The sequence below is a fragment of the Martes martes genome, assembly GCF_963455335.1.
Source record: "Martes martes genome assembly, chromosome: 1".
In the NCBI taxonomy this organism is placed as follows: Eukaryota; Metazoa; Chordata; class Mammalia; order Carnivora; family Mustelidae; genus Martes; species Martes martes.
The window spans coordinates 48178482-48203382 of record NC_137888.1 but is presented as its reverse complement, the minus strand read 5'-3'; the positions used below and the strand labels follow the sequence as shown (position 1 = coordinate 48203382).

The 24901-nt window shown below is 37.8% G+C and overlaps 1 protein-coding gene across 1 annotated transcript in view; it reads left to right on the top strand.

The window, feature by feature from the left end:
* Positions 1–24901, top strand: part of ABI3BP (ABI family member 3 binding protein) — a 256353-nt gene that overhangs the window by 100930 nt on the left and 130522 nt on the right. The window contains exons 5-9 of the mRNA XM_080808158.1: positions 9451–9632; positions 10205–10257; positions 18558–18606; positions 19661–19732; positions 20315–20407. Coding sequence (XP_080664284.1) covers positions 9451–9632; positions 10205–10257; positions 18558–18606; positions 19661–19732; positions 20315–20407 — 449 coding nt within the window. The remainder of the gene's footprint in view (positions 1–9450; positions 9633–10204; positions 10258–18557; positions 18607–19660; positions 19733–20314; positions 20408–24901) is intronic.

Genomic DNA, 24901 nt, shown 5'->3' with positions numbered 1-24901 from the left:
CATAATGTTAAAAGGAATTAGGATTGTCCTTTTCCTTTCTGGGTCATTTTACCTATCTTTTTTTCCATCTCCTTTTGCCAAGCACCATACTGGAAAGAGGCCAGTGCGATAGTAAAGGTATTAGCTTAGGAGTCAGAAAACAGCCATTTGCCTGGCACTGTCATTGATTACCAGAACTTAGACACTTATCATCTCTCTTTTTCTCCTATAATAATTCTTATTCTCCCTTCAGAGTTTATGGTATGAATAAACTGAAACACATTTTAAAATCTTAAGCCCTCTGCAAATGTTCGGTGTAGACATTTATTGTATTTTCCTTCAATTTGCTCTGATTTTCAAGGAATGTTGAGTTTGGTAAGTGAAATCTTACACAATGACACATTGAAAAAGATCACTGTAAACTTGATTGCTTAGATCAGTGTTTTTTGGTAATGGAGTTATTGGCTGTTTAGAGTAATTATATTCTCATTTTAGAATGACCCCATGAGCACCTAAGTGTCTGTTCTATTCATTCCACAAATATTTATGGAGTACCTTCTGTGTACTAGGTTTCAGCTTTGTTTATTATCACAAGGCCTAAATCTAGCTTTAAAATCAAGGAAATGTGACTCATTACTTTACACCAAATAGTCTTACTGACTCTTTTAACACTTAGAACTTGCCTGTATTATACAGTTATCAATTAAATCGCTGTTAACAAAGATAACTTCTCTGAAGCAGAAGAGAAAGGTTAGCTGTCTGTATGTTTATTTTGCCTGACAAACTTGGTATCAGAGAGGGTATTTCAAATGCTTTGTGATCCAGGTAAAAAATTTGCAGGATGGTTTTTTTTTTTTAACATGTGGGTAAGTTTGTAAAGCATTTTTATACCATTTCATTCCTAGAAAGCTGATGTAAAATCAAGCTATGGGTAACCCTGGAATCTGGCCTTTGGTCATTATGTTAGCTATGCCCCCACCCATTATATGAGAAATTGAGGAATTGAGACAATTATCCAAAGTAGAATTGTGTAATTGCGGTAGCCCATCTGGTCTGATTGCAGCTTCTCTGCACTTCTCTGACATCATGTAGTATTCAAAGCAAGGAAAAAAACAGTAAAAATTCCATGCAGCATACTTGTCAATAAATGTTTCATAGATCTGTGTTGATGTTTCAACTCACAGGCCACAGGGGATTACTATTCTATACTGTTTGTTCCCAGTAGCAGTTAATATTTTGGCTGAACAGTCTCCTTCACTCATTCTGGCTTTTGCTCCTTTGAAATCAGGGACTGGAGCCCTGACAGTAGTTTTACTAGAAAGAAGGAAGATAATGAACAACTCTAAGCATTTCAGTAGCTTGTAGCTAGTAGGAAAGTAGGCTGAATATACAAATACGTTCAAGGCACAAATGTACAGAAACATAGAAAATGACCCATTCTCTGTATTTGTTAAACAATATGGCCCCTGCTGACTTCACAGACATTCAACGTGTGCATTTGCGCAGGGTCCCCTACTTAGAAGGGCCCATGCTTGGTTTAATGCTCTACTGTCTTTGTCTTGAAATTCCTAATCATTTTTGAACAAGGGGTCCCATGTTTTCATTTTGGAGTGAGTCTCATAAATTATGTAGCCTGTCCTGGCCCTTGTTTCCAGAGATTCTGGGTACTTGTGTTTGTATAACATCGACAACTAAGAGGCAGCACAGTAAACATTTTAAAGCGCGAGTGTATGAGTGACTTCGTAAGGCTTTAAATAAAAGCAACTAACCTGAATCTTTGCCCATTAACTTATGCTACGGTGGGGAGTGGGGGAGAGGTACTAAATTTTTGAGAGAAAATTTGAAATAGAAGAACCTAAAATAGTACATCAAACACTTATGTTTCCACATCATACTCTACAGTTATAATTTTATGTACCAAAAATGTTTATTCACAAGTAAAAAGCCGATAAAATATACCTGTTGGCCCGACTTCTAATCTCACTTATCTCACTGGGAACTAAAGCTCTAAAACAAATGTTGGATCCTTACAATATTTGTTGTCCCTTTACACTGCCAGGAATAATACATGGTAGCATAGCATTTTTTTTTTTTTTTTTTTTTTTTGGTGAGCGTTTCAGTATTTGTGTAAGTCATATGAGACTATATGTATCATCTTGTAATTTGCTATTTTCACTTAATATTTTATTTGTAAAATCTGTTGATATTGATACACATAGCTCTAGCTCATTCATTCTTGTTACCGTGTGCAAAAAATCCCCTGTCCTAATCTGCTGCCCTCTTTGTGAGGCTGTTTAGAGTAGAGTCAAGAGGAGTGTTTGTATTCTGGTGCTGCCACTGGTTAAAGTCACTAGGTGGGTAACAATGGGCAAATTAAGTGATCTTTCTGAATCTCTATTTTCACATTTCTAAGATGGGATTAATAACTTCTACCACTTAAAATGACTTTAGGACATTTAAATGAGATACTAGATATAAAACCTCACATGTGATAAAAGTGCAAAAAAAGTGGTGAGAATTTTCGTTACTTTACCATAGGTATGACTGAATATTTTGAAGACCTAAGCATATACATGACCATGATCTTAAATTTGCATTTTTTCTTTTTTTATAATTGTACGCTTAGCTTGGCTTTGTTCCTGATTCAATTTTTTTAAATTAATTTATTTATTTTAATAAACATATAATGTATTTTTATCCCTAGGGGTACAGGTCTATGAATCGCCAGGTTTACACATTTCACAGCACTCATCATAGCACATACCCTCCCCAATGTCCATATCCCCACCACCCTCTCCTGTCCCCCTTCCCCCAGCAACCCTCAGTCTGTTTTTTGAGATTGAGTCTTTTATGGTTTGTCTCCCTCCCAATCCCATCTTCTTTCAATTTTTCTTTTCCTACCTCCCCCCAACCCCCCCCACATTGCATCTCCGCTTCCTCATATCAAAGAGATCATATGATAGTAGTCTTTCTCCGATTGACTTATTTCGCTAAGCATAATACCCTCTAGTTCCATCAACGTCTTCGCAAATGGCAAGATTTCATTTCTTTTGATGGCTGCATAGTATTCCATTGTGTCTATATACCCCATCATCTTTATCCATTCATCTGTTAATGGACATCTAGGTTCTTTCCACAGTTTGGCTATTGTGGACATTTCTGCTGTAAACATTCAGGTGCACGTGCCCCTTTGGAGCACCACATTTGTATCTTTAGGATATATACCCAGTAGTGCAATCGCTGGGTCATAGGGTAGCTCTATTTTCAGTTTTTTGAGGAACCTCCACACTGTTTTCCAGAGTGGTTGCACCAGCTTGCATTCCCACCAACAGTGTAGGAGGGTTCCCCTCTCTCCACATCCTCACCAGCATCTGTCATTTCTTGACTTGTTCATTTTAGCCATTCTGACTTGTGTGAGGTGGTATCTCATTGTGGTTTTGATCTGTATTTCCCTGATGCTGAGTGATGTGGAGCATTTTTTCATGTGTCTGTTGGCCATCTGGATGTATTCTTTGCAGAAATGTCTGTTCATGTCCTCTGCCCATTTCTTGATTGGATTATTTGTTCTCTGGGTGTTGAGTTTGCTAAGCTCTTTAGAGATTTTGGATACTAGCCCTTTATCTGATATGTCGTTTGCAAATATCTTCTCCCATTCTGTCAGTTGTCTTTTGGTTTTGTTGACTGTTTCTTTTACTGTGCAAAAGCTTTTGATCTTGATGAAATCCCAATAGTTCATTTTTGCCCTTGCTTCTGTTGCCTTTGGCGATGTTCCTAGGAAGAAGTTGCTGTGGTTGAGGTCAAAGAGGTTGCTGCCTGCATTCTCCTCAAGGATTTTGATGGATTTCTTTCTCACATTGAGGTCCTTCATCCATTTTGAGTCTATTTTCATGTGTGGTATAAGGAAATAGTCCAATTTCATTTTTCTGCATGTGGCTGTCCAATTTTCCCAGCACCGTTTGTTGAAAAGACTGTCTTTTTTCCATTGGACATTCCTTCCTGCTTTGTCGAAGATTAGTTGACCATAGAGTTGAGGGTCTATTTCTGGGCTCTCTATTCTGTTCCATTGATCTATATGTCTGTTCTTGTGCCAGTACCATACTGTCTTGATGATGACAGCATTGTAATAGAGCTTGAAGTCTGGAATTGTGACGCCACCGACTTTGGCTTTCTTTTTCAATATTCCTTTGGCTTTTCGAGGTCTTTTCTGGTTCCATAGAAATTTTAGGATTATTTGTTCTATTTCTTTTAAAAAAATGGATGGGATTTTGATAGGGATTGCATTAAATGCGTAGATTGCTTTAGGTAGCATAGACATTTTCACAATATTTGTTCTTCCAATCCAGGAGCATGGAACATTTTTCCATTTCTTTGTGTCTTCCTCAGTTTCTTTTATGAGTACTTTATAGTTTTCTGAGTATAGATTCTTTGCCTCTTTGGTTAGATTTATCCCTAGGTATCTTATGGTTTGGGGTGCAATTGTAAATGGGACTGACTCCTCAATTTCTCTTTCTTCTGTCTTGTTGTTAGTGTAAAGAAATGCAACTGATTTCTGTTCATTGACTTTATATCCTGACACTTTACTGAATTCCTATACAAGTTCTAGCAGTTTTGGAGTGGAGCCTTTTGGGTTTTCCACATATAGTATCATATCATCTGCAAAGAGTGATAGTTTGACTTCTTTGACAATTTGGATGCCTTTAATTTCTTTTTGTTGTCTGATTGCTGAGGCTAGGACTTCTAGTACTATGTTGAACAGCAGTGGTGATAATGGACATCCTTGCCGTGTTCCTGACCTTAGCGGGAAAGCTTTTAGTTTTTCTCCACTGAGAATGATATTTGCGGTGGGTTTTTCATAGATGGCTTTGATAATATTGAGGTATGTGCCCTCTATCCCTACACTTTGAAGAGTTTTAATCAGGAAGGGATGCTGCACTTTGTCAAATGCTTTTTCAGCATCTATTGAGAGTATCATATGGTTCTTATTCTTTCTTTTATCAATGTATTGTATCACATTGATGGATTTGCGGATGTTGAACCAACCTTGCAACCCTGGAATAAATCCCACTTGGTCGTGGTGAATAATCCTTTTAATGTACTGTTGGATCCTATTGGCCAGTATTTTGGTGAGAATTTTCGCATCTGTGTTCATCAAGGATATTGGTCTGTAATTCTGTTTTTTGATGGGATCCTTGTCTGGTTTGGGGATCAAGGTGATGCTGGCCTCATAAAATGAGTTTGGAAGTTTTCCTTCCATTTCTATTTTTTGGAACAGTTTCAGGAGAATAGGAATTAATTCTTCTTTAAATGTTTGGTAGAATTCCCCTGGGAAGCTGTCTGGTCCTGGACTTTTGTTTGTTTGGTTATTTTTGATGACTGTTTCAATCTCCTTACTGGTTATGGGTCTGTTCAGGCTTTCTGTTTCTTCCTGGTTCAGTTGTGGTAGTTTATATGTCTCTAGAAATGTACCCATTTCTTCCAGATTGTTGAATTTGTTGGTGTAGAGTTGCTCATAGTATGTTCTTATAATTGTTTGTATTTCTTTGGTGTTGGTTGTGATTGCTCCTCTTTCATTCATGATTTTATTTATTTGGGTCCTTTCTCTTTTCTTTTTGATAAGTCTGGCCAGGGGTTTGTCAATCTTATTAATTCTTTCAAAGAACCAGCTCCTAGTTTCGTTGATTTGTTCTATTGTTTTTTTAGTTTCTATTTCATTGATTTCTGCTCTGATCTTTATGATTTCCCCTCTCCTGCTGAGTTTAGGCTTTCTTTGTTGTTCTTTCTCCAGCTCCTTTAGGTGTAGGGTTAGGTTGTGTATTTGAGACCTTTCTTGTTTCTTGAGAAAGGCTTGTACCGCTATATATTTTCCTCTCAGGACTGCCTTTGTTGTGTCCCACAGATTTGGAACCGTTGTGTTTTCATTATAATTTGTTTACATGAATTTTTTCAATTCTTCTTTAATTTCCTGGTTGACCCATTCATTTTTTAGAAGGATGCTGTTTAGTCTCCATGTATTTGTGTTCTTTCCAAATTTCCTCTTGTGATTGAGTTCTAGCTTCAGATCATTGTGGTCCGAAAATATGCAGGGAATGATCCCAATCTTTTGATACCGGTTGAGACCTGATTTATGACCCAGGATGTGGTCTATTCTGGAGAATGTTCCATGTGCACTAGAGAAGAATGTATATTCTGTTGCTTTGGGATGGAATGTTCTGAATATATCTGTGATGTCCATCTGGTCCAGTGTGTCATTTAAGACCTTTATTTCCTTGTTGATCTTTTGCTTAGATGATCTGTCCATTTCAGTGAGGGGAGTGTTAAATTCCCCTGCTATTATTGTATTACTGTCAATGTATTTCTTTGATTTTGTTATTAATTGGTTTATATAGTTGGCTGCTCCCATGTTAGGGGCATAGATATTTAAGATTGTTAGGTCTTCTTGTGGGATAGACCCTTTGAGTATGATATAGTGTCCTTCCTCATCTCTTATTATAGTCTTTGGCGTAAAATCTAATTGATCTGATATAAGGATTGCCACCCCAGCTTTCTTCTGATGTCCATTAGCATGGTAAATTGTTTTCCACCCCCTCACTTTATATCTGGAGGTGTCTTCGGGTCTAAAATGAGTTTCTTATAGGCAGCATATTGATGGGTTTTGTTTTTTTATCCATTCTGATACCCTGTGTCTTTTGATTGGGGCATTTAGCCCATTTACATTCAGGGTAACTATTGAGAGATATTAATTTATTGCCATTGTATTGCCTGTAAGGTGACTGTTACTGTATATTGTCTCCGTTTCTTTCTGATCTACTACGTTTAGGGTCTCTCTTTGCTTAGAGGACCCCTTTCAATATTTCCTGTAGAGCTGGTTTGGTGTTTGCAAATTCTTTCAGCTTTTGTTTGTCCTGGAAGCTCTTTATCTCTCCTTCTATTTTCAATGATAGCCTAGCTGGATATAGTATTTTTGACTGCATGTTTTTCTCATTTAGTGCTCTGAATATATCATGCCAGTTCTTTCTGGCCTGCCTGGTCTCTGTGGATAGGTCCGCTGCCAATCTAATGTTTTTACCCTTGTATGTCATAGACTTCTTTTCCCAGGCTGCTTTCAGGATTTTCTCTTTCTCACTAAGACTTGTAAATTTTACTATCAGGTGAGGAGATATGGACCTATTTTTATTGATTTTGAGGGGCGTTCTTAGCATCTCCTGGATTTTGATGTTTGTTCCCTTTGCCATATTAGGGAAATTCTCTCCAATAATTGTCTTCAATATACCTTCTGCTCCCCTCTCTCTCTCTTCTTCTTCTGGAATCCCAATTATTCTAATGTTGTGTCGTCTTATGGTGTCGCTTATCTCTCGAATTCTCTCCTCATGGTCCAGTATTTGTTTGTCTCTCTTTTGCTCAGCTTCTTTATTCTCTGTCATTTGGTCTTCTATGTCACTAATTCTTTCTTCTGCCTCATTTATCCTAGCAGTGAGAGCTTCCATTTTTGATTGCACCTCATTAATAGCTTTTTTGATTTCAACTTGGTTAGATTTTAGTTCTTTTATTTCTCCAGAAAGGGCTTTTATCTCTCCAGAGAGGGTTTCTCTAATATCTTCTATGCCTTTTTCGAGCCCAGCTAGAACCTTGAGAATCATCATTCTGAACTCTAGATCTGTCATATTACCAATGTCTGTATTGATTAGGTCCCCAGCCTTCGGTACTGCCTCTTGTTCTTTTTTCTGTGGTGAGTTTTTCCTCCTTGTCATTTTGTCCAGATAAGATTTGCCTTCTCCTCCTCTAGAATTCCACTTTTCTTAGTGAGTGAAGGTGGTCTTGGCTGGGTTTCTTGTTGATCTTCTGGGGGAGGGGCCTGTTGTAGTGATTCTTAAGTGTCTTTGCCGCAGGCGGAATTGCATCGCCCTTGCCAGGGGCCGGGCTAAGTAACCCGCTCGGGTTCGCTTTTGGGAGCTTTTGTTCCCTGAGCGCTTTCCGTAGAGTTCCGGAGGACAGGAATGAAGATGGCAACCTCCCAATTTCCGGCCTGGAAGAGCCGAGAGCTTGGGGTCCCGCTCCTCAGTGTGCCCTCAGAGAAAAGGGCCCAACCGCCCCTGCCTCCCTGGCCTCCAGTCGCACCTGGAGGAAAGCAGTCAATTGCTGGCACTTGGAGAAAAGTGCCCGTTCGCTTCCATCTCCGTGGCCTCTGGCTGCGCTCCGAGCCCACCCAGCCTGTGACCGGCTCAAGGTAACCCCAAGCTGAGAGCTCACTCCCCGGCTTTGTCGCTGTAGCCCGCTTCCCCACTCTAATACCTGTGAGCTCTGTGGCACTCAGACACCCCCCGTCCTTTTGTGACCCTACGGGACCTGGGGTTACACTGACCCTGTGTGGGCTCCCCCCCCGCCCCTCCCCCCCGGTTTAGCCTCTGGAGCAATGTCCCTCCGTGGAGCAGACTTTTAAAAGTCCTGATTTAGTGTTCCATTGCTCCGCCGCTTGCCTGGAGCCAGCCCCTCCCACCGCGGTCTGTCTTCCCATTGCTTTGGATTCACTTCTCCGCTGGTCCTACCTTTGAGAAAGTGATCAATTTTCTGTTTCTAGAATTGTCGCTCTTCTTCTCTTTGATTTCCCATTGGATTTGTAGGTGTTCACAATGGTTAGATAAGCTATCTAGCTGATCTCCTACTACCCGATGTTGTCTCAGCCTGCTACTTCTCCGCTGTCTTGACTCCTCCCCCCGATTCTATTTTTATGATGATAAGAAAATTTTACCCTTAAAAGGCAGTCCTTGATGCATCTTAGAGTTTCAGGTTCCCCTTTTAAAAAATTGAATGATACTACCTTGATGGACATTCTCTGGCATAAACCCATACAGTTCTAGGCTTAACCTCATACAGCTGAAAGAATACAGTATGACACACTTGGAAAATTATGTCTATACATGATGCATAATTGGAAAAAAATGAACATCCAGCATTTTCCAACTTTCCTTTTGCAAAATAGTAAATAACAGAACTGAGAGGTCTGAATTCTGTCTGTAAGTACACTGCAGCATGCTCTCCAACTTGGAATTAGAAATTAAAAACAAGTACACACTGAGCAATTTTTTTCATGTTCTCTGCAATTTCTAAAAAATAAAAAATAAAAACAGAAGTCAGTATTAAACACAGTCCTTGAAATAGATGGGAGTCTGCGATGTATTAAGAAACTTGAAATAGCAGGGTGCCTGGGTGGCTCAGTGGTTTAAGCCTCTGCCTTCCATTCAGGTCATGGTCTCAGGGTCCTGGGATCGAGCCCCGCATCAGGCTCTCTGCTCAGCAGGGAGCCAGCTTCCCCTTCTTTCTCTGCTTGCCTCTCTCTCTACTTGTGATCTCTCTCTCTCTGTGTCAAATAAATAAAATCTCTAAAAAAAAAAGAAAGAAAGAAAGAAAGAAACTTGAAAGAGCATTCTGAACCTCCCCGTGAATTTCAAGTGTCGTATTTTGGTTATTCAACAGATACTATACAATTCGCTATAGAGAAAAAGATAAGGAAAAAAAATGGGTTTTCCAACTCTGTCCGGCCACCGAAACAATTGTGGAAAATCTAAAACCCAACACGGTTTATGAATTCGGAGTGAAAGACAATGGAGAAGGTGGAATTTGGAGTAAGATTTTCAATCACAAGACTGTTGTTGGCAGTAAGTACCTGGAACTGCTTCAATGAGCTTTCTGTCATTTTTACCTTTTTTTTTTTCTAAGTACTGAAATTTTAATTATTTTATTCTTAAGTATGAGATGAGTTAGTTGCCATCCTCTAGTACTTAAAAAAATACAAAAGTGAACAGAATTTGAGTATTGGTATATAAGAATCTTTTATGTTAATGAATTTTTTTAAACAAAAAAAAAATGATAAGCTGATGTTTGATGCTTCCATTGATAACAGTTCTTTGGCCATTGTAGTATTTTAAGTCAGTCTCAGATCTATGAGCACCAACTGAGTGAAAACAGCAGTAATGTGTGCAGGTGTTCAGAATTGAAAGCAGGGCCAATAGAAGTGAACATAAAAAGACTTCGGGGGACCTGGGCTCTCTTCCTGTGATCCCTTCATTCAAACTGCATTGGACTCAGTGTTTGAAATGATAGCAAACAAATAATATGATTAACGTGCTGGACTTAGAACAGAAGTTCCAATTCTTCATAGTGAATAGGAAGAATTGATTTAGGAGCACAAAGAATGAAAATAATGTTATTTTCCCCTTGTTTCTGTCAGGTAAAAAAGTAAATGGGAAGATCCAAAGCACCTATGACCAAGTCCACACAGTGGTAGGTACCAGGTTATTCTCAGGAATGTTTTTATTGTTGTTGTTTTATTTTGTTTTTATCAGGAAATCGGTGGGTCTGTTAGGAAGTGCTGAAATGGGATTAACTGACGGGCTCTGGGGCTTCGTGTGAAGTACGTAATGCTTTAGGCATTTGCTTCTTTTTCAGAAAACGGAGGTGGAAGTATGAGACCAGATAATCTAATATGTTTAAAGGTCTAAAATACTGATATTCAATGTAGATGTAGTTACCCAGGTATTTCCATATCCCAGGTGTTTTGAGGTTTTACTCATTATCTTCGGGCAGTGGATTATTTTTTAGAATAACACGTTGCCAGAGTGAACTTGGACATGCTCTGTTTACATCGGTGTTATTCATTTCTGTCCTCGGTCCTCTTCCCTCTATTCTCTCCTTTCCTACTTAAAAAAGCCAATCTTGTCAAAACAATGAAGCAACTGGCTTGGGTTATTTTTACTGTGCCTAGCCTCTCTTGAGTTCTGTAAATACCTGCACATCTTGTGTGCTTGACAACCCCGTCCATCTAGACCCCCCACCCCTCACTATAGAAACTCAGTCCCTTGTTCCCTCTTTCCCTCCACTTGTCAAAATCTCTTCTCAGGAAGCACCATACCAGGTATGTGCTACCTGGTATAAATGTAAACCATTCTTACAACCCTCACAGAGATGTTTGCATTTTAAATCACGTGCCGAATCATAAAGCGAAGGCCATTATGTCCTGAGCAGGTACAGGAGGCATTAACATTTTGAAAACTTCCTATTATATATGATCAAATTTCTTTCTAGAAAGGTTGTGCCATTTCACAATCTTGCTACCAATGTATTAGAGTTATCTTGCTGTAGTGCCCTGATTATCAATGTTCTATATTTCCATCACTAAATTTTCAGCTAATGTAATAGTAAAATGGTTTTTTAAATGTCTATTTCTCAGATTTCTAAAATAGCAGTACTTTCTTCACTTGCTTATTAGCCATTTGTATTTTCCATTTAATGACCTTTTGGGAGTCTTATGGGTTTTTTTTTTTTTTAAGATTTTATTTATTTATTTGACAGACAGAGATCACAAGCAGGCAGAGAGGCAGACAGAGAGAGAGGAAGGGAAGCAGGTTCCCTGCTGAGCAGAGAGCCCAATGTGGGGCTCCATCCCAGGACCCTGGGATCATGACCTGAGCTAAAGGCAGAGTCTTAACCCACTGAGCTACCCAGGCACCCCAGTCTTATGGGTTTTATTGAACAGTTTAGTTCTAAAATTTCTTTATTAGGAGTCTCAATGGTTTTATTGTATAGTTTAAAGACTATCAATTAAAGAACATCAACTCTTTGTGATATCAACTAGGAACATTATTCTCACATTTGTTACCAATTTTGTTTATGGGAATTTTTGAAATAGGCAAGTCTTATAATTTGTTTAATCAAATTATTTGTCTTTTCCATTGTCATATTTTCAATTGCATTATACTTTGGAAAGCTCTTGCCTATCCAGAGAGCAGACAAATATTTCCTTATTTTGATTTTAATTTTATAAGTGGTTTGATTTTATGACAATTAAACTCTATATGAGTTTTATTTTGCTATCTTGTAGGTAGTAAGGCTACATATTGGTTAAGCTCCGAATTTTTTTGCAAACAATCATTTGGCCAGTACTAAGTATCGACTGTGTCATTCCTTATTAAGGTCCCTTTGGCTTTGTCTGTCTTAAATCCAATCACAGGGAATAGATTTGCTCTTTTTTCTCTTCTAGAACAATCCTCAAGTCATGTTGTGAACGGTTACCTAGGAGACATATCTTATCTCCCACCCTCTTGGCTGTACTGCTTTGTCTTACATGTGACTCAATGATGTCATTTCTTTCATTTCTTTTTATCAGCAATCATATCCCAATAACATCTTGTGGCAGAATATTTCATCTAGTGAGAGTTACTCAGCAAAATTGGGAAAGATGCTTGATGTTTACTCCCAAGGAACTTAATTTCTTTTTCGTATCATAAATAGCCATGATTAGAAGGTCCAGGAGGAAACTTTTTGCATCTATGATCCAGAGCCAAATATTTCATCCCTTCAAGCTGTGAGGCAGAGTACCCCCAACTCCAGCCAGCTGTGACAAGCTGTGGTTTGAAACTCGTGGCTATTTCCAGAGGAAAACCCAAATTCATTGAAAAGCTATTTTAAGTCTTCTCTGTGAGACTTTCTTCATTGTCGCCTTCTGAAAAGCCATCTGTGCTCTTAGCTAGCTCTGAAACACAGGAAGCTGAAAAGGAACCAGTTGGGATAGCCTTCAGCATCTTACATGGCCACTTAGAATTGATTCTGAAAATAGATTTGATATTTTAGAGGTATATTTTAATCCAAATAAAGTCAGTATCAATCCAAATATTCAGACAGACATCCTGAGACTGCTTTTAAAAGCAATATTTTAAGAGATATGAAATAAAGTTACTTTTAAAGTTTTAAGCAAAAGATACATTGAGAAATGTTTTCATTCACCTGTACATGCTTACGCTAAAATTTCCATGCAACAAAAACTTAGCATCTTCTGGGGCGCCTGGGTGGCTCAGTGGGTTAAAGCCTCTGCCTTCCACTCAGGTCGTGATCCCAGGGTCCTGGGATTGAGCCCCGCATTGGCTATCTGTTCAGCAGGGAACCTGCCTCCCCCTCTCTCTCTGCCTGCCTCTCTGCCTACTTGTGATCTGTCAAATAAAAAATAAAATCTTAAAAAAAAAAAACTTAGCATCATCTAAACAGAGATATTTGAAAAGGTATAAACAATTTGAACTTTAAGTTATCTATTTTTAGATGATAACTATTTATGTTAAAAATGCAGATGTTAAAGAAGCCCCATCTTAAGCATCTGGTTACATTAAATAAGTAATTCTTGTATCTAACCACGTGTTCTAGTGGCAAGCAGCAGTGCGCTTGCGCTGGGAAGTGTAACAGAGGTCTCTTGTGATTGGTCGGTGCCTTTGTTCTACCACATGTCGAACACTTTAAGTATCATCCCTACCTACCCATACCTCAGAAAAATAGGGACAAGGTGCATAAACAAAACAGTGATTCTTTCTATATAAATTGTATTACTTGAGATCCGTGATTGTGTGAAAGAAAAAACACATTTATCATAATTTTGCTGTTTCACTCATGAGAATCTAGAACACTCTTTATGGAGGTGAAACCTGATGTTTACTATTAGGTTTTATTTTATATAATATATACATAATGTAATATCATATATGTAAATATATATATAAAATTATTCAATCTAGAACAATGGCTGAAAGGACCTAATTTTAATATGTTATGTCTATATTTTTTAAAAACTTAATTATCTTACCAGTTCACTAGCTAAACAATCATTTTTTTAAAGATTTTATGTATTTATGTATTTATGTATTTGAGAGAGAGTAAGAGAGCATGAGCAGGGCGGAGCACAGAGGAAGAGGGAGAAGCAGCCTCCCCACTAAGCAGGGAGCCCAATGTGGGGCTCAATCCCAGGACCCTGGGATCATGACCTGAGCTGAAGGCAGATGTTCAACCAACTGAGCCACCCAGATACCCCTAAACAATCTGTTTTTGAAGTACTTAGCATTTAACAGAAATTTTAAAATAAAAGTTTAATTATTTAATTCTAATCTCCTTAGAAAAAGTGTTCCCATAATATATGACATCTGTTTTCACCCTTCCATTTTCTTCCATTAGAAATCCACCCATCTTTTTAAAGGCATGCCTATTATTGGCAAAAAGAGAAGTGGTGTCAATTTTTTTTTAATTTTTTTAAAAGTTTTTTTCTATTTACTTACTTGACAGAGATCACAAGTAGGCAGAGAAGCAGGCAGAGAGAGAGGAGGAAGCAGGCTCCCTGCTGAGCAGAGAGCCTGATGCGGGGCTCCATTCCAGGACCCTGGGATCTCGACCTGAGCCGAGGAAGGCAGAGGCCTTAACCCACTGAGCCACCCAGGCGCCCCCAAGTGGTGTCAATTTTTAAAGTGTAACAGTTACCAAATGAATGGGGTGAATAGGGAGCAATGCCTTGCGGTCTCCATACCTTAAGATTGTGTACAATTAATATATCTGGTATCCTTCTGTTCTTAGCAATTGTTGTCTTAAACAGAAACTTGAAAAATTTATATCTAGGCCAATAATACTATCAAAGGTGTATTCTGACTCCTCCCTAAATGACCAGAAATACGAAGACTTTTGCAAGTAGGACATTAGATTAAATCAATATGTTTCATAATTTTCATTAGAACATCCTAAAAATGAATTAAAACCACAATGTAACAGGCCCAAGTTCTTCTCATGTGGTTTGGCTCTTAAACCACTGAAGTCTGATTTTGAGCAACCCTTGCCATGCCCCAAATGGCCCCAGCTTTTTTATCTTAGGACCTGAAAATAAAGTTAAATCTATAGTCACTATTCTGACACCACAAAAATACCAAATAGACAAGCCTATAAAGAAGAGCCTATAAAGAATAGTGTTAACACTACACATATTAAAGCTAATTTTCAAAATAATATGAGGAGAAAGTTAAGATAAGATAATGCAGAGTGAATAGGAGGTCCCCCATCCTGTATGGTTACTACTGTTCTGGTTATTTCTAGATAAGCACAGGCTTTCCCTAACCAGGACTAAAGTCACCTGACTCGGTCTTCAGTTCATTGCTGTTTACCATACCAGCATCCTCTCCTCATAGAATCTCCCCACTGGATACTTAGCCACATTGTCTGTGGTAGAAGTGAGTTCCCTTAACTAGTCCCCCAGCTTGGGATATAGTACAACCTGTTCTTAAGGAACAGGTTATCTTAAAAGTCAGGAAAATAAAATGCCACATTTCTTCTAGGGCAGAAGGTAAATAATGCTTACTTCCTGGCATACAGTAAACACACAGAAAACAGTGACTCAGTGAAGGGAGGACGAGGATTGTGGAAGGAAATGGTGATGAAGTCTTGCAACAGGAATGGGAGTCAGCAAAATCTGCACAGAAAAGAGAGCCGGCAGGGACAAGGCCTAAGAGCAAAGCTGGGATGGCGAGGAAGGGTTACTGCACTGTTCTGAACACTGTACATGGAATAGTTTGATTAAAATTGGGTTGCAGTTGGTTAAACGCTGTTAACTTGGAAATTATCACAGTATTTCCTTTCTCAGTGGATCCCAGTAGCACATGTTCCCTTACACTTTTATAAGAAGACATAGGAAAAGGATGCACAGTGCTGACTTCTTATTGGCAATTTAGAGCCTTCAGCATAGACATTTTAGGCAGGAGTATTTTCCTGATGCTCCTAAAAACCTGACTTACAGAGAGGCAGCTACTTGCTCAAGAGTCCAGTCCTGATGCATCTTTGGATTGCAGATTAAGCAAGAGCATAATTATAGGTCTAAGAAGAATTGGACCCTGTAGCTAGATGATTTCCTCGTTTTTTGGCAGCACATACTGTACATATAGTCTTGTCATCATCTTAATAGAACATTGGTAGATACTCAAGTTAGAGTTCAAAGAGAAATTTCGTGCTGTTCATGTGAAGAGTGGGTTATTTTCCATTTGTCCTTGTCAAAAATTGTTTAAAAACAAATCATCACAGCAAAGGAACTAAAAATTGAAATAATGAAATTCCAAAGCAATCAACACAGCAACATGTAGGTGTTTCTGCTAAAGTGATGTGTCTGAAAAACTTCCCATCCTGCAAAATGTGCACTAAATGGCAGGACTCATAAAGATGGAGAACAGGCCATTCAAAAATCTTCGGAACTGTAGCAACAGCTCTAACAAAAATGGTTCTTAGTACCTGGAAAGGCAACGTGTTTCCTCCAGTAAGTGGTTCCCACGTGACTGGAGGTTGGCACAGCTGGCATTTAACATTCTCCAATGAGGGTGCCTGGGTGGCTCAGTTGGTTAAACGACTGCTTTCGGCTCAGGTCATGATCTTGGAGTCCTGGGATTGAGTCCAGCTTTGGGCTCCCTGCTTGGCAAGAAGTCTGCTTCTCCCTCTGACCCTCCCTCTGCTCATGCTCTCTCTCTCTCTCTATCTCTCTCTCTCTCAAATAAATAAATAAAATCTTAATAAATAAATAAATTAAATTAAATTCTCAAATGATTCTCAAAGGCCACATGCTGGCAACCCTTTCTCCCTAGAGCAGGACTGGTAGAAGCAAGGTAGACAGGGGAGGCAGAGCCCCTCTGGGAAAAGATCCTGTGTACAGGGGCTCCTTTTAAATTTTCTTATGATAAAGCTGCAAGAGATCACCCTCCAGCCAGGGTGACGTCCAAGCTAAGAATGTTTTTCCTCTCCCACTGAAGGTTCTATTACTTCTGCTATTCCCTTCCCCTTTGCCTGGGAAGAATTGTGTCTAAATTATACTGTGTATCCTCCTATTTACCAATAGCACATAAGCTATGCAGTACACGAGCATGTGTAGTAACTGTATACTGTTGACCGAAATATCTTTTCTTAATTAAAATGTAATTCATGCTTGTAAAGAATCAGGAAATATAGAAAAGTATAAAAAATTAATCTGTTTAAAAAAATAACCACTGCCAGAAAAACCCTATGATCTATCTCTTTCTGATAATTTGTGTATACATACTTGTTATAAAATCAGGTTATGATGTGGATATAATTGTAATCTTTGTATTTATTTATATTATGCACATTTTCCACTTTGGTAAATAGATGTAAAATTTGAAACATGGTTTATTTAATAAAAGCCCTGCTTTTGGATGATGTAGTTGTTTTGCACAGTGGTGATAATTTATATGTAAGGGTGTTTATCTTTGATTATTTTCTTAGTGTAGGATTAGATTAGATTGGGCTAGATTGTTATGGAGGAAATTCCTGGGTGTGTTAGCCCATTAAGGCCGCTATAACAAAATACCATAAACTGGGTGGCTTAAACAACAGACATTTATTTGTCACAATTCTTGAGCCTGGGGAGTTCAGGATCAAGGTGCTGGCAGATTTGGTGTCTGGTGAGAACTTCCTTCCTGGTTCACAGACAGCCATCTTCTGGTTGTGTTCTCACGGGGTGGAAAGGTAGAGGGACCTCTCCGGGGCCTCTTTTATAAGAGCACTGATCTCATTCAGAGGGTGGACCCATCAGGACTTAATCATTTCCTCAAAAGCCCTACCTATAAATACTATCACAGTTGGGAGTTAAGTTTTAACATATAAATTTGGGGTGGGGGGGACATAAGCATTCAGTCTGTAGCACTGAGTCTAAAGACCTATAAATAGTTTGAAAAACCTGATAATAGTAAACTTCTATTTTTTGTGGTTTTTAACCATAAGGACCTTAATACAAGAAGAAAAATATCTCACAGTAAGCTTGGTATTGTGGCCCTTATTATGGGCACATTACTCACTAAAATGGGAGCATGTTAAATCTCTTGCTCATAACTGTGAACACCTATGTGGTAAGTATCTCACCCAGCATGTCCTGGATTATTAACAGATCTGGTACATGAAGTCTCTTTATCATATATACAGGTTAATTCAAGCATCAACAAATCAATGTCATGCTCCCCTCTTTAACTCCATCTATTTGCTTCCCTTATTTTGTTCCTATGTCTTTCCCTTAGCTGTCTTGTCCTTGGCTCACAGTTCTGTCCAGTGATGACTCTGCTTTCAAGTTAACACTAAACCTGTCCCTAGTTCAAGCCACTCCATGACATCAAAACTTCCTGTGGGATGTCTGAGGCAGTTTGGGAGAGGAAAACATGCACAGCGTCCTGGGATGCCTTTCTAGGTTGAGGTCCTTTGTGCATAAATATGTGCAGATTGGTTTAGAATATGGGATTTGGGGGTAGAAATGTCTAGATCTGAGTCCCAGCTCTGCCTTCTTGGGCAAAGTGATGCTTGGTCTCGAGTTCGTGGACGTCGGGTCATCTGTAGCAACAGCAGCAGCGGCTGGGCGTACTCACATCATAGACATTGATCAGTTTTAAAAGATAATGTGTAGCTTAGCATCTTTTTGAGAAGAAATGTAAAGACAATTTGGTTGGGTCACATCTCAAATGAAGTGAGAAATCACCTGGTAGTCTATTTGCATGGCTTAGCTCCTTCCATTGCAGTTTCCAGGTCAACTAAACTAATGGAAGTTCTGCCGAGACCGCTTCTTTCAAGCTTTTGGACATTTGTAGGGAAAACCAAATGAGTCCAATAGAATAGAGGTAGATATATGCAGTAAAGATCTTTCCAGCAACTGTAGATAACACAGGGCTATTTCCAGTTCTTATATCTTTATTTTTTTTTTAAAGTTAACACTAACTAAAAAGCTGACTGTCTTCTCTCTTCAGCCAGCATATGTCCCAAGGAAGCTAATTCCAATAACAGTCATCAAACAAGGTAATTTGTATGAGTCTGTTCTGGATGCATGTTTTGACCTATTTTTGTTTGTTTGTTTTAATTCTAGTACAGTTAACAGTTTAGAACTATTTTTCATATACTTTTTCACTGAGATAATTAAATATAGCACTTTTTTCCACTCAATTTTTCCAATCATTTTAAAGCAAAAGTGTGAAGAAATGAGTATCATCTAGCAAACTACAAGTTAATAGATAATTTTGGCTCTTGTACCAATAGGCCAAGTCTTGGCAAGTCACATTGGTTGTGTTTTACCAAAGTAAAACTTTTGGTACAAAGCAATCACAATAAGTATTAAATTTTAAAATCCATCTGAATATGTGTGACTTTGTTCGGGGTTAAGTTGACATACGTGAAGAAAATCGTTAACAGAATATTTGAATTAGTGAAATAAAAATTATAATTTAGTGCTCCTTTTGGGGAGAGTAAAGACCTACAGTTTTCAAGAATTATGTCCTATTTCATTTCAGTATCCAGTTGTTTTTGTTTTGACTTTCAGTTTTTTAAATTATTAAAATTATTTATTTAGTCATTTAAATTATTAAAATGACTCTATTATTTCCAGAAAGTTCCTTGGTAGAAGAAATTGGACACTTAAAGTAATTACTCATTTTAAGAAAACAGAGTCTCAAGTGTATTCTCAAAACAGTGTCAGTATTGGAATAATCGAGATTCTTTGCTTTGATAATATACATTTTTTCCTTTTTAAGATTTACTGTATGAATTGCCTCATTTTGTGCTATTTCTTTAACTTGGGAAAGCTGCAGAGAATGGAGATGAGGAAGGAAATTTTCAGCTCATTTAAATGGAGCACTTATGATAGAATAATAACATTTCATTACTTGAAGTCATGGGTGTGAAGGTGAGATGTGGCTTTCAGTCCTTTCTTTGACTGTGTACCAGTCCAAAGAGTTAATTTATATTAAATAAAAAGTTATATTAGGGCTTCCCCAGTGCAGATGTCTTCACATTACAGCTATTTACCGCTTCCTGACTATTTTTTTCCATCACACTGTTACCTTTTGTATTTCCACAGTGATTCAGAATGTTACTCACAGGGCTTCAACTAAATCCCCAGATAAGACTCCCTTTGGAGGAACAATATTAGGTGAGTGTATCTTGGTATCTGTACTTACAGTAAGCATGTCAGGCTACTTTTGGATAATAGGGCACTTATGGAATTTTACATTGTTAGCAGAGCTATTAAATTGATATTGGTTCATTTCCTTTTGTTATTGACCATTCTGGCTTGTGTCCATGCCTGGCTAGGAGCCAAGAGATGTTACCTCTATAAGTGTGTGTTAGAGAAACAACTCTAGCCCATACCTAGTGGGAATGATGGTACCCATCTTACTTGCCCCATAGTGGTGTTGTTGGTAGGAGGGAGTCCTTAATGCATCGAACTGCTCTTTTAAAATTTATTATTAATAATGGCATTTTGTTCACTGTATATGTTAAACAGCCATTTTACTATTTTTGAGTCTATGGATTAAAAGCTAGAGGATTTTGTAGTTCAGTTCTGAACGTTTAAAAAAATCTGTTTAAAGTACAGTCATTTTTTTTTTTTAGGTTTGTGTTAAAATTGATATGCCATATAAGTGTGAAGCTTTATTTTGTTATCTGGTCCTCTGAGCTTTATTTTATGTCATGATGCACTTACTTTCTCTTACCCTAGTCTATTTCCTTGCAGTCCATCTTATTATTCCAGGCCTTAATGAAACCACTGTGAAACTTCCTACATCCATAATGCTTGAGATTTCCGATGCAATCAAGACACAGTTAGGTAAGCAGCGATGTTCCATTTTTGAACTTGGTGGTGACTAAGTACTAGCACTGATGATCCTAGGATACCCAAGGAATCTAGCAAATGAGCTATTGGGGCATCTCAAAGTAAATGGTAAGGGACAGGCAAGTGTGCTGTTGATGGGAATAAAAAATGGTACAGCTGCTGTGGCAAAAAATCAGACATAGAATTACCACACCATCCAGCAATTCCACTTCTGGGTATAAAACCAAAAGAACTGGGAAAAAGTTATCAAAGAGGTACTTGGACATCTATGTTCACACTAGCATTATTCACAATAGCTAAAACGTGGAAGCAACTCATGTGTCCATCAACAAATGAAGGGGTAGCCACCCTGATGTTTATAGCAGTATTATCTACAATCACCAAATTATGGAAACAGTCCAAGTGTCCATCAACTGATGAATAGGTAAATGTGTGATCTCTATACACAATGGAATATTACTTCACCACAAGAAAGAGTGAAATCTTGCCATTTGCAACAACATGGATGGAGCTAGAGGTATTATGCTAAGTAAACTAACTCAGAGAAAGACAAATACCGTATGATTTCACTCATGTGGAATTTAAGAAAGAACACAATTGAGCAAAGAGGGGGAAAGGAGAGAGAGAGGCAAATCAAGAAACAGACTCTTAACTATAGAGAACAAACCAATGGGTTACCAGGTGTGTGGGGGATGTTAAATGGGTGATAGGGATAAAGGAGCACACTTGTGACTGGCTCTGGGTGACATATGCAAGTGTTGAATCACTATATTTTAAACCTGAAACTAATACTATACTGTATGTTAACCAGAATTTAAGTAAGAATTTTAAGAATTTTAAAAAATTTAAAAAGAATGAATGGGTAAACAAAATGTGAGTATATATGCAATGCAATATTATTCAACCGTAAGAAGGAAGGAAATTCTGACACATGCTACAGAATGGATGAAACATGAGGACAGTATGCTAAGTGAAATAAGCCAGTCACAAAAAGAAATACTGTATAATTCCACTTACGCAAGGTACCTAGAGCAGTCAAATTTATAAACAGAAATATAATAGTGGTTGCTAGGAACTGGAGGGAAGAGGGAAATGGGAAGTTAGTGTTTAATGATACAGTTTCGCTTTTATAAGAAGAGTTTTATAAGAAGAGTTTTGGAGATGGACAGTGGTGATGGTTGCACAACATTATGAATGTATTTAATATTACTGATGTGTACACCTGAAAAGGTTAATTAAGATCCTATGTTTTATGTTATGTGTATTTTACCATGATTAAAAAAAAAAAAGCAGGGAGGGGCAGAGAGATTGGAGTGCTGGAAAAATTTATATAAGTCACATTCTATAGGTAAATAGTTATTATATATTGTATATATTATTGTATATATTGTATATATTTATATATTATATAATGTATGTTTATATTTATTTTAAAAAGTGAACATTTATCAAATTATCCAAAATACATATATTTATCTAGGTAAAATTTTCAAATAGAGTGATTGTTAGAAAATTGTTATACTGTACTGTCAAGGGGTCATGAGATGTTTTCAATGAGAGCTGATGTAGAGTTCAGGTGTGTTCGAATTATTAATTACTTGAGACTGATACTACCTCTCACTTGTAGAAAAAGCTTGATATAATTTCAGTGTTTTTAAAAACACAAGAGGGGTACCTGGGTGGCTCAGTGAGTTAAGCCTCTGCCTTCGGCTCGGGTTGTGATCTCAATGTAGCCTTGTGTGGCTACATTCAGTCAACACATAATGACCAAGTGTTACTCTCTGGCATAACTACAAATTATTAGTCCCAGAGTGAGTTACCTCTGAGAATGTAGAGGAGTGACTTTAGACATCATTTCTTTAATTTGTACATCAGACTTGATCACCTCTTTTTTAACTATAAAACTGTCACCAAACCCTGCAATATCTAAATGCTGTGCTAATATCTGGGAGCCTTCCAAATTAACTTTCCTCACTGAACCTATGTTCAGAATCCAGTGCTCAGTGTTCTTGTGCTCCCCTGTTCCCTGACCAGAGCCTATGTGCCTTGCCCTGCCCTGCCCCTGAGAAAGTCTTGTTTGGAAGGAGGGGGGAGAAAAAGGAACTGACCAGTCTCTTGCTGATGTGACCCCTCATGCATCCAGCAAAACTACAAAATACAGAATTTGTGAAGGAGGTTGAAAATGAGCAGTTTTACCCAGACCACCACTGTCAGTTTTGAACTGGAGCATGTTGTGTTCTTCAGTCTTGAGTGATATTTCCTAAACTTTTGGGGTTTTGTTAAGTTCCAAGCACTACTTTAATACTCATTCAGTCTTTCTGTTTCCTTCAGAGAATAAAACAGTGCATTTGTTTTATTTGGTTTTTCCTTTTATCTTTCTGATATGATTCACTAAACACTTCCAGGATTGAGTATGATTTTAATAAAGAAAAATTGGATGCAAACAATAAATATCTTTTTTGACTTGTTTTTCTGTGGAAACACCATCTTAAATTTAACACATGACAAATTTCTTATGCATTGAAGAGTTTGATAGCTAGTATCTTTGAAAATGCCCAGCAAATCCATCAAATGTGCCACCTTAACAGACTGTATTTAAAAATTACATTTTAAGTTTACTGTTTTTAATGGAAAGAGATACTGTTAAATAGTTCTTTATACCAGCAAGGGAGAAGTCAACTTACCTGAAGTTATTTAACACTGCAATTCAGAAAAGTACTATTTTTTTGAGGGAGTAAATCCTAAAAATAATATCCTCATTCCAGCAGGACCCATCATGGGACATCAAGAAATTAATAGCTTTTGTTCTAAGAACACATGGTGTGAATAATGAGAGAAATAAACAAGAAAGCTAGTATTACACACACCCCTCCCTGGGGCATACAAAGTGTTTGCCAAAGCCAAGACTTAGTCTGCCAAAAATGAAAGGAAACAACTGTGTTGAAAAAAGGTACAGAAGAATCAGAGAGGAAAGGGAATTTCCTGGGATTTAGACCATATTCTTGTGGCATTTTACTCTGCTCTTGCCAGAACTTCAGTGATCTATAGAACGTATAGGTGAGTACTCGTGGGTTAAGAGACATGAAAGTTCTTTCATGCAAGTATCTTCCCCACCTACCAATTACTCTGACATCTGAAATAATGTATTTAGAAATATAGTATGCCTTTGTAAGGAATTAGTGATGTGTAAAGAATACAAATGTCTCTTGGGAAGGTAACTTACCCCCCCCACCGCCATTAACAGCCCAATTTTAGGCTAATGTGATTGCTGGCTGAGGGCAAAGTAATTACGCAAAGTAATTAAGTAATTAAGAGCATTTGTTTGGAAGTATAGGATCTGCTAACATCTTCCCTGCTATTCCTTATGTTCCACAAATAACTGGAGCCATAAGATAATTGACTTTCTCTGCTTGACTTATTTTACTTAGCATAATCTCTTCCAGTCCCATCCAAGTTGGTGCAAAAAGTTGGGTATTCATCCTTTCTGATGGCTGAGTAATATTCCATTGGAGAGTTTAGAAGGGAGGGGTGTAGGGGAATGGCATAGCTCAGTGATGGGTATTAAAGAGGGCATGTATTGCATGGAGCACTGGGTGTTATATGCAAACAATGAATCATGGAACACTACATCAAAAACTAATGATGTACTGCATGGCGACTAACATAGCACAATAAAAAAAATTTAAAAATAATGAGTAAAAAATAGGATTAAAAAAAGGTCAGATCAGTAACACAAAAATCACTAATAAAAAAATAAAATATAGGATCTGTAGGCTAAAATAAATAGCTAGTCCTCATCAGCCAAGGAAACAACTGAGAATGTAGGCTGTTACACAGGAAGAAGAGGATTAACAAAGATGTCTTAAGAGAGAAGAGGACCCTGAAAGAGCACTAAAGAAAAACCTTATAATCTCACACTTAAAAAACAAAACAAAACAAAACAAACAAAAAAACGCTTCCCCTGGTACACCTTGAAAATAACAGGACCAACATTCATAAAAATCTGTAATCTGAATTTTTTTTCCTATGCTAACAATCACAATGGTTCTAAACAAAAGCTGTGACTACAACAGAAAAAATGTTGATTAAATTTAGATATTTTAAGAATGGAAGTCACCATAAATTTCTACTGGATTTGTTTTTTAGTTATTTCAGAGAGTCCCTTCTCTTTATGCCCTGCTCAATTAATTTGAACAATGTATTTAACATTCCTGTTGGGCAAAAATGCTGTGCAACTTCATGTACACATGAATTCAAAACACACCTGTGACCGTTAGATATGGTAAACACAGTAACACCTGCGACACCTGTGTCTAGCATCTTAAAACACTCCCGAAAATAATCATCTCTATGGAAAAATCTATTGTAGGCTTCCGTAATACAGACTGAAAACTGATTTGCTTCTATTATCATTGTGAAAGGGATGACTTTATAATTGTCTTTAAGTTATGTTGTGTGTTTTTTTTTTCTTCATCCCAATGCCAATTT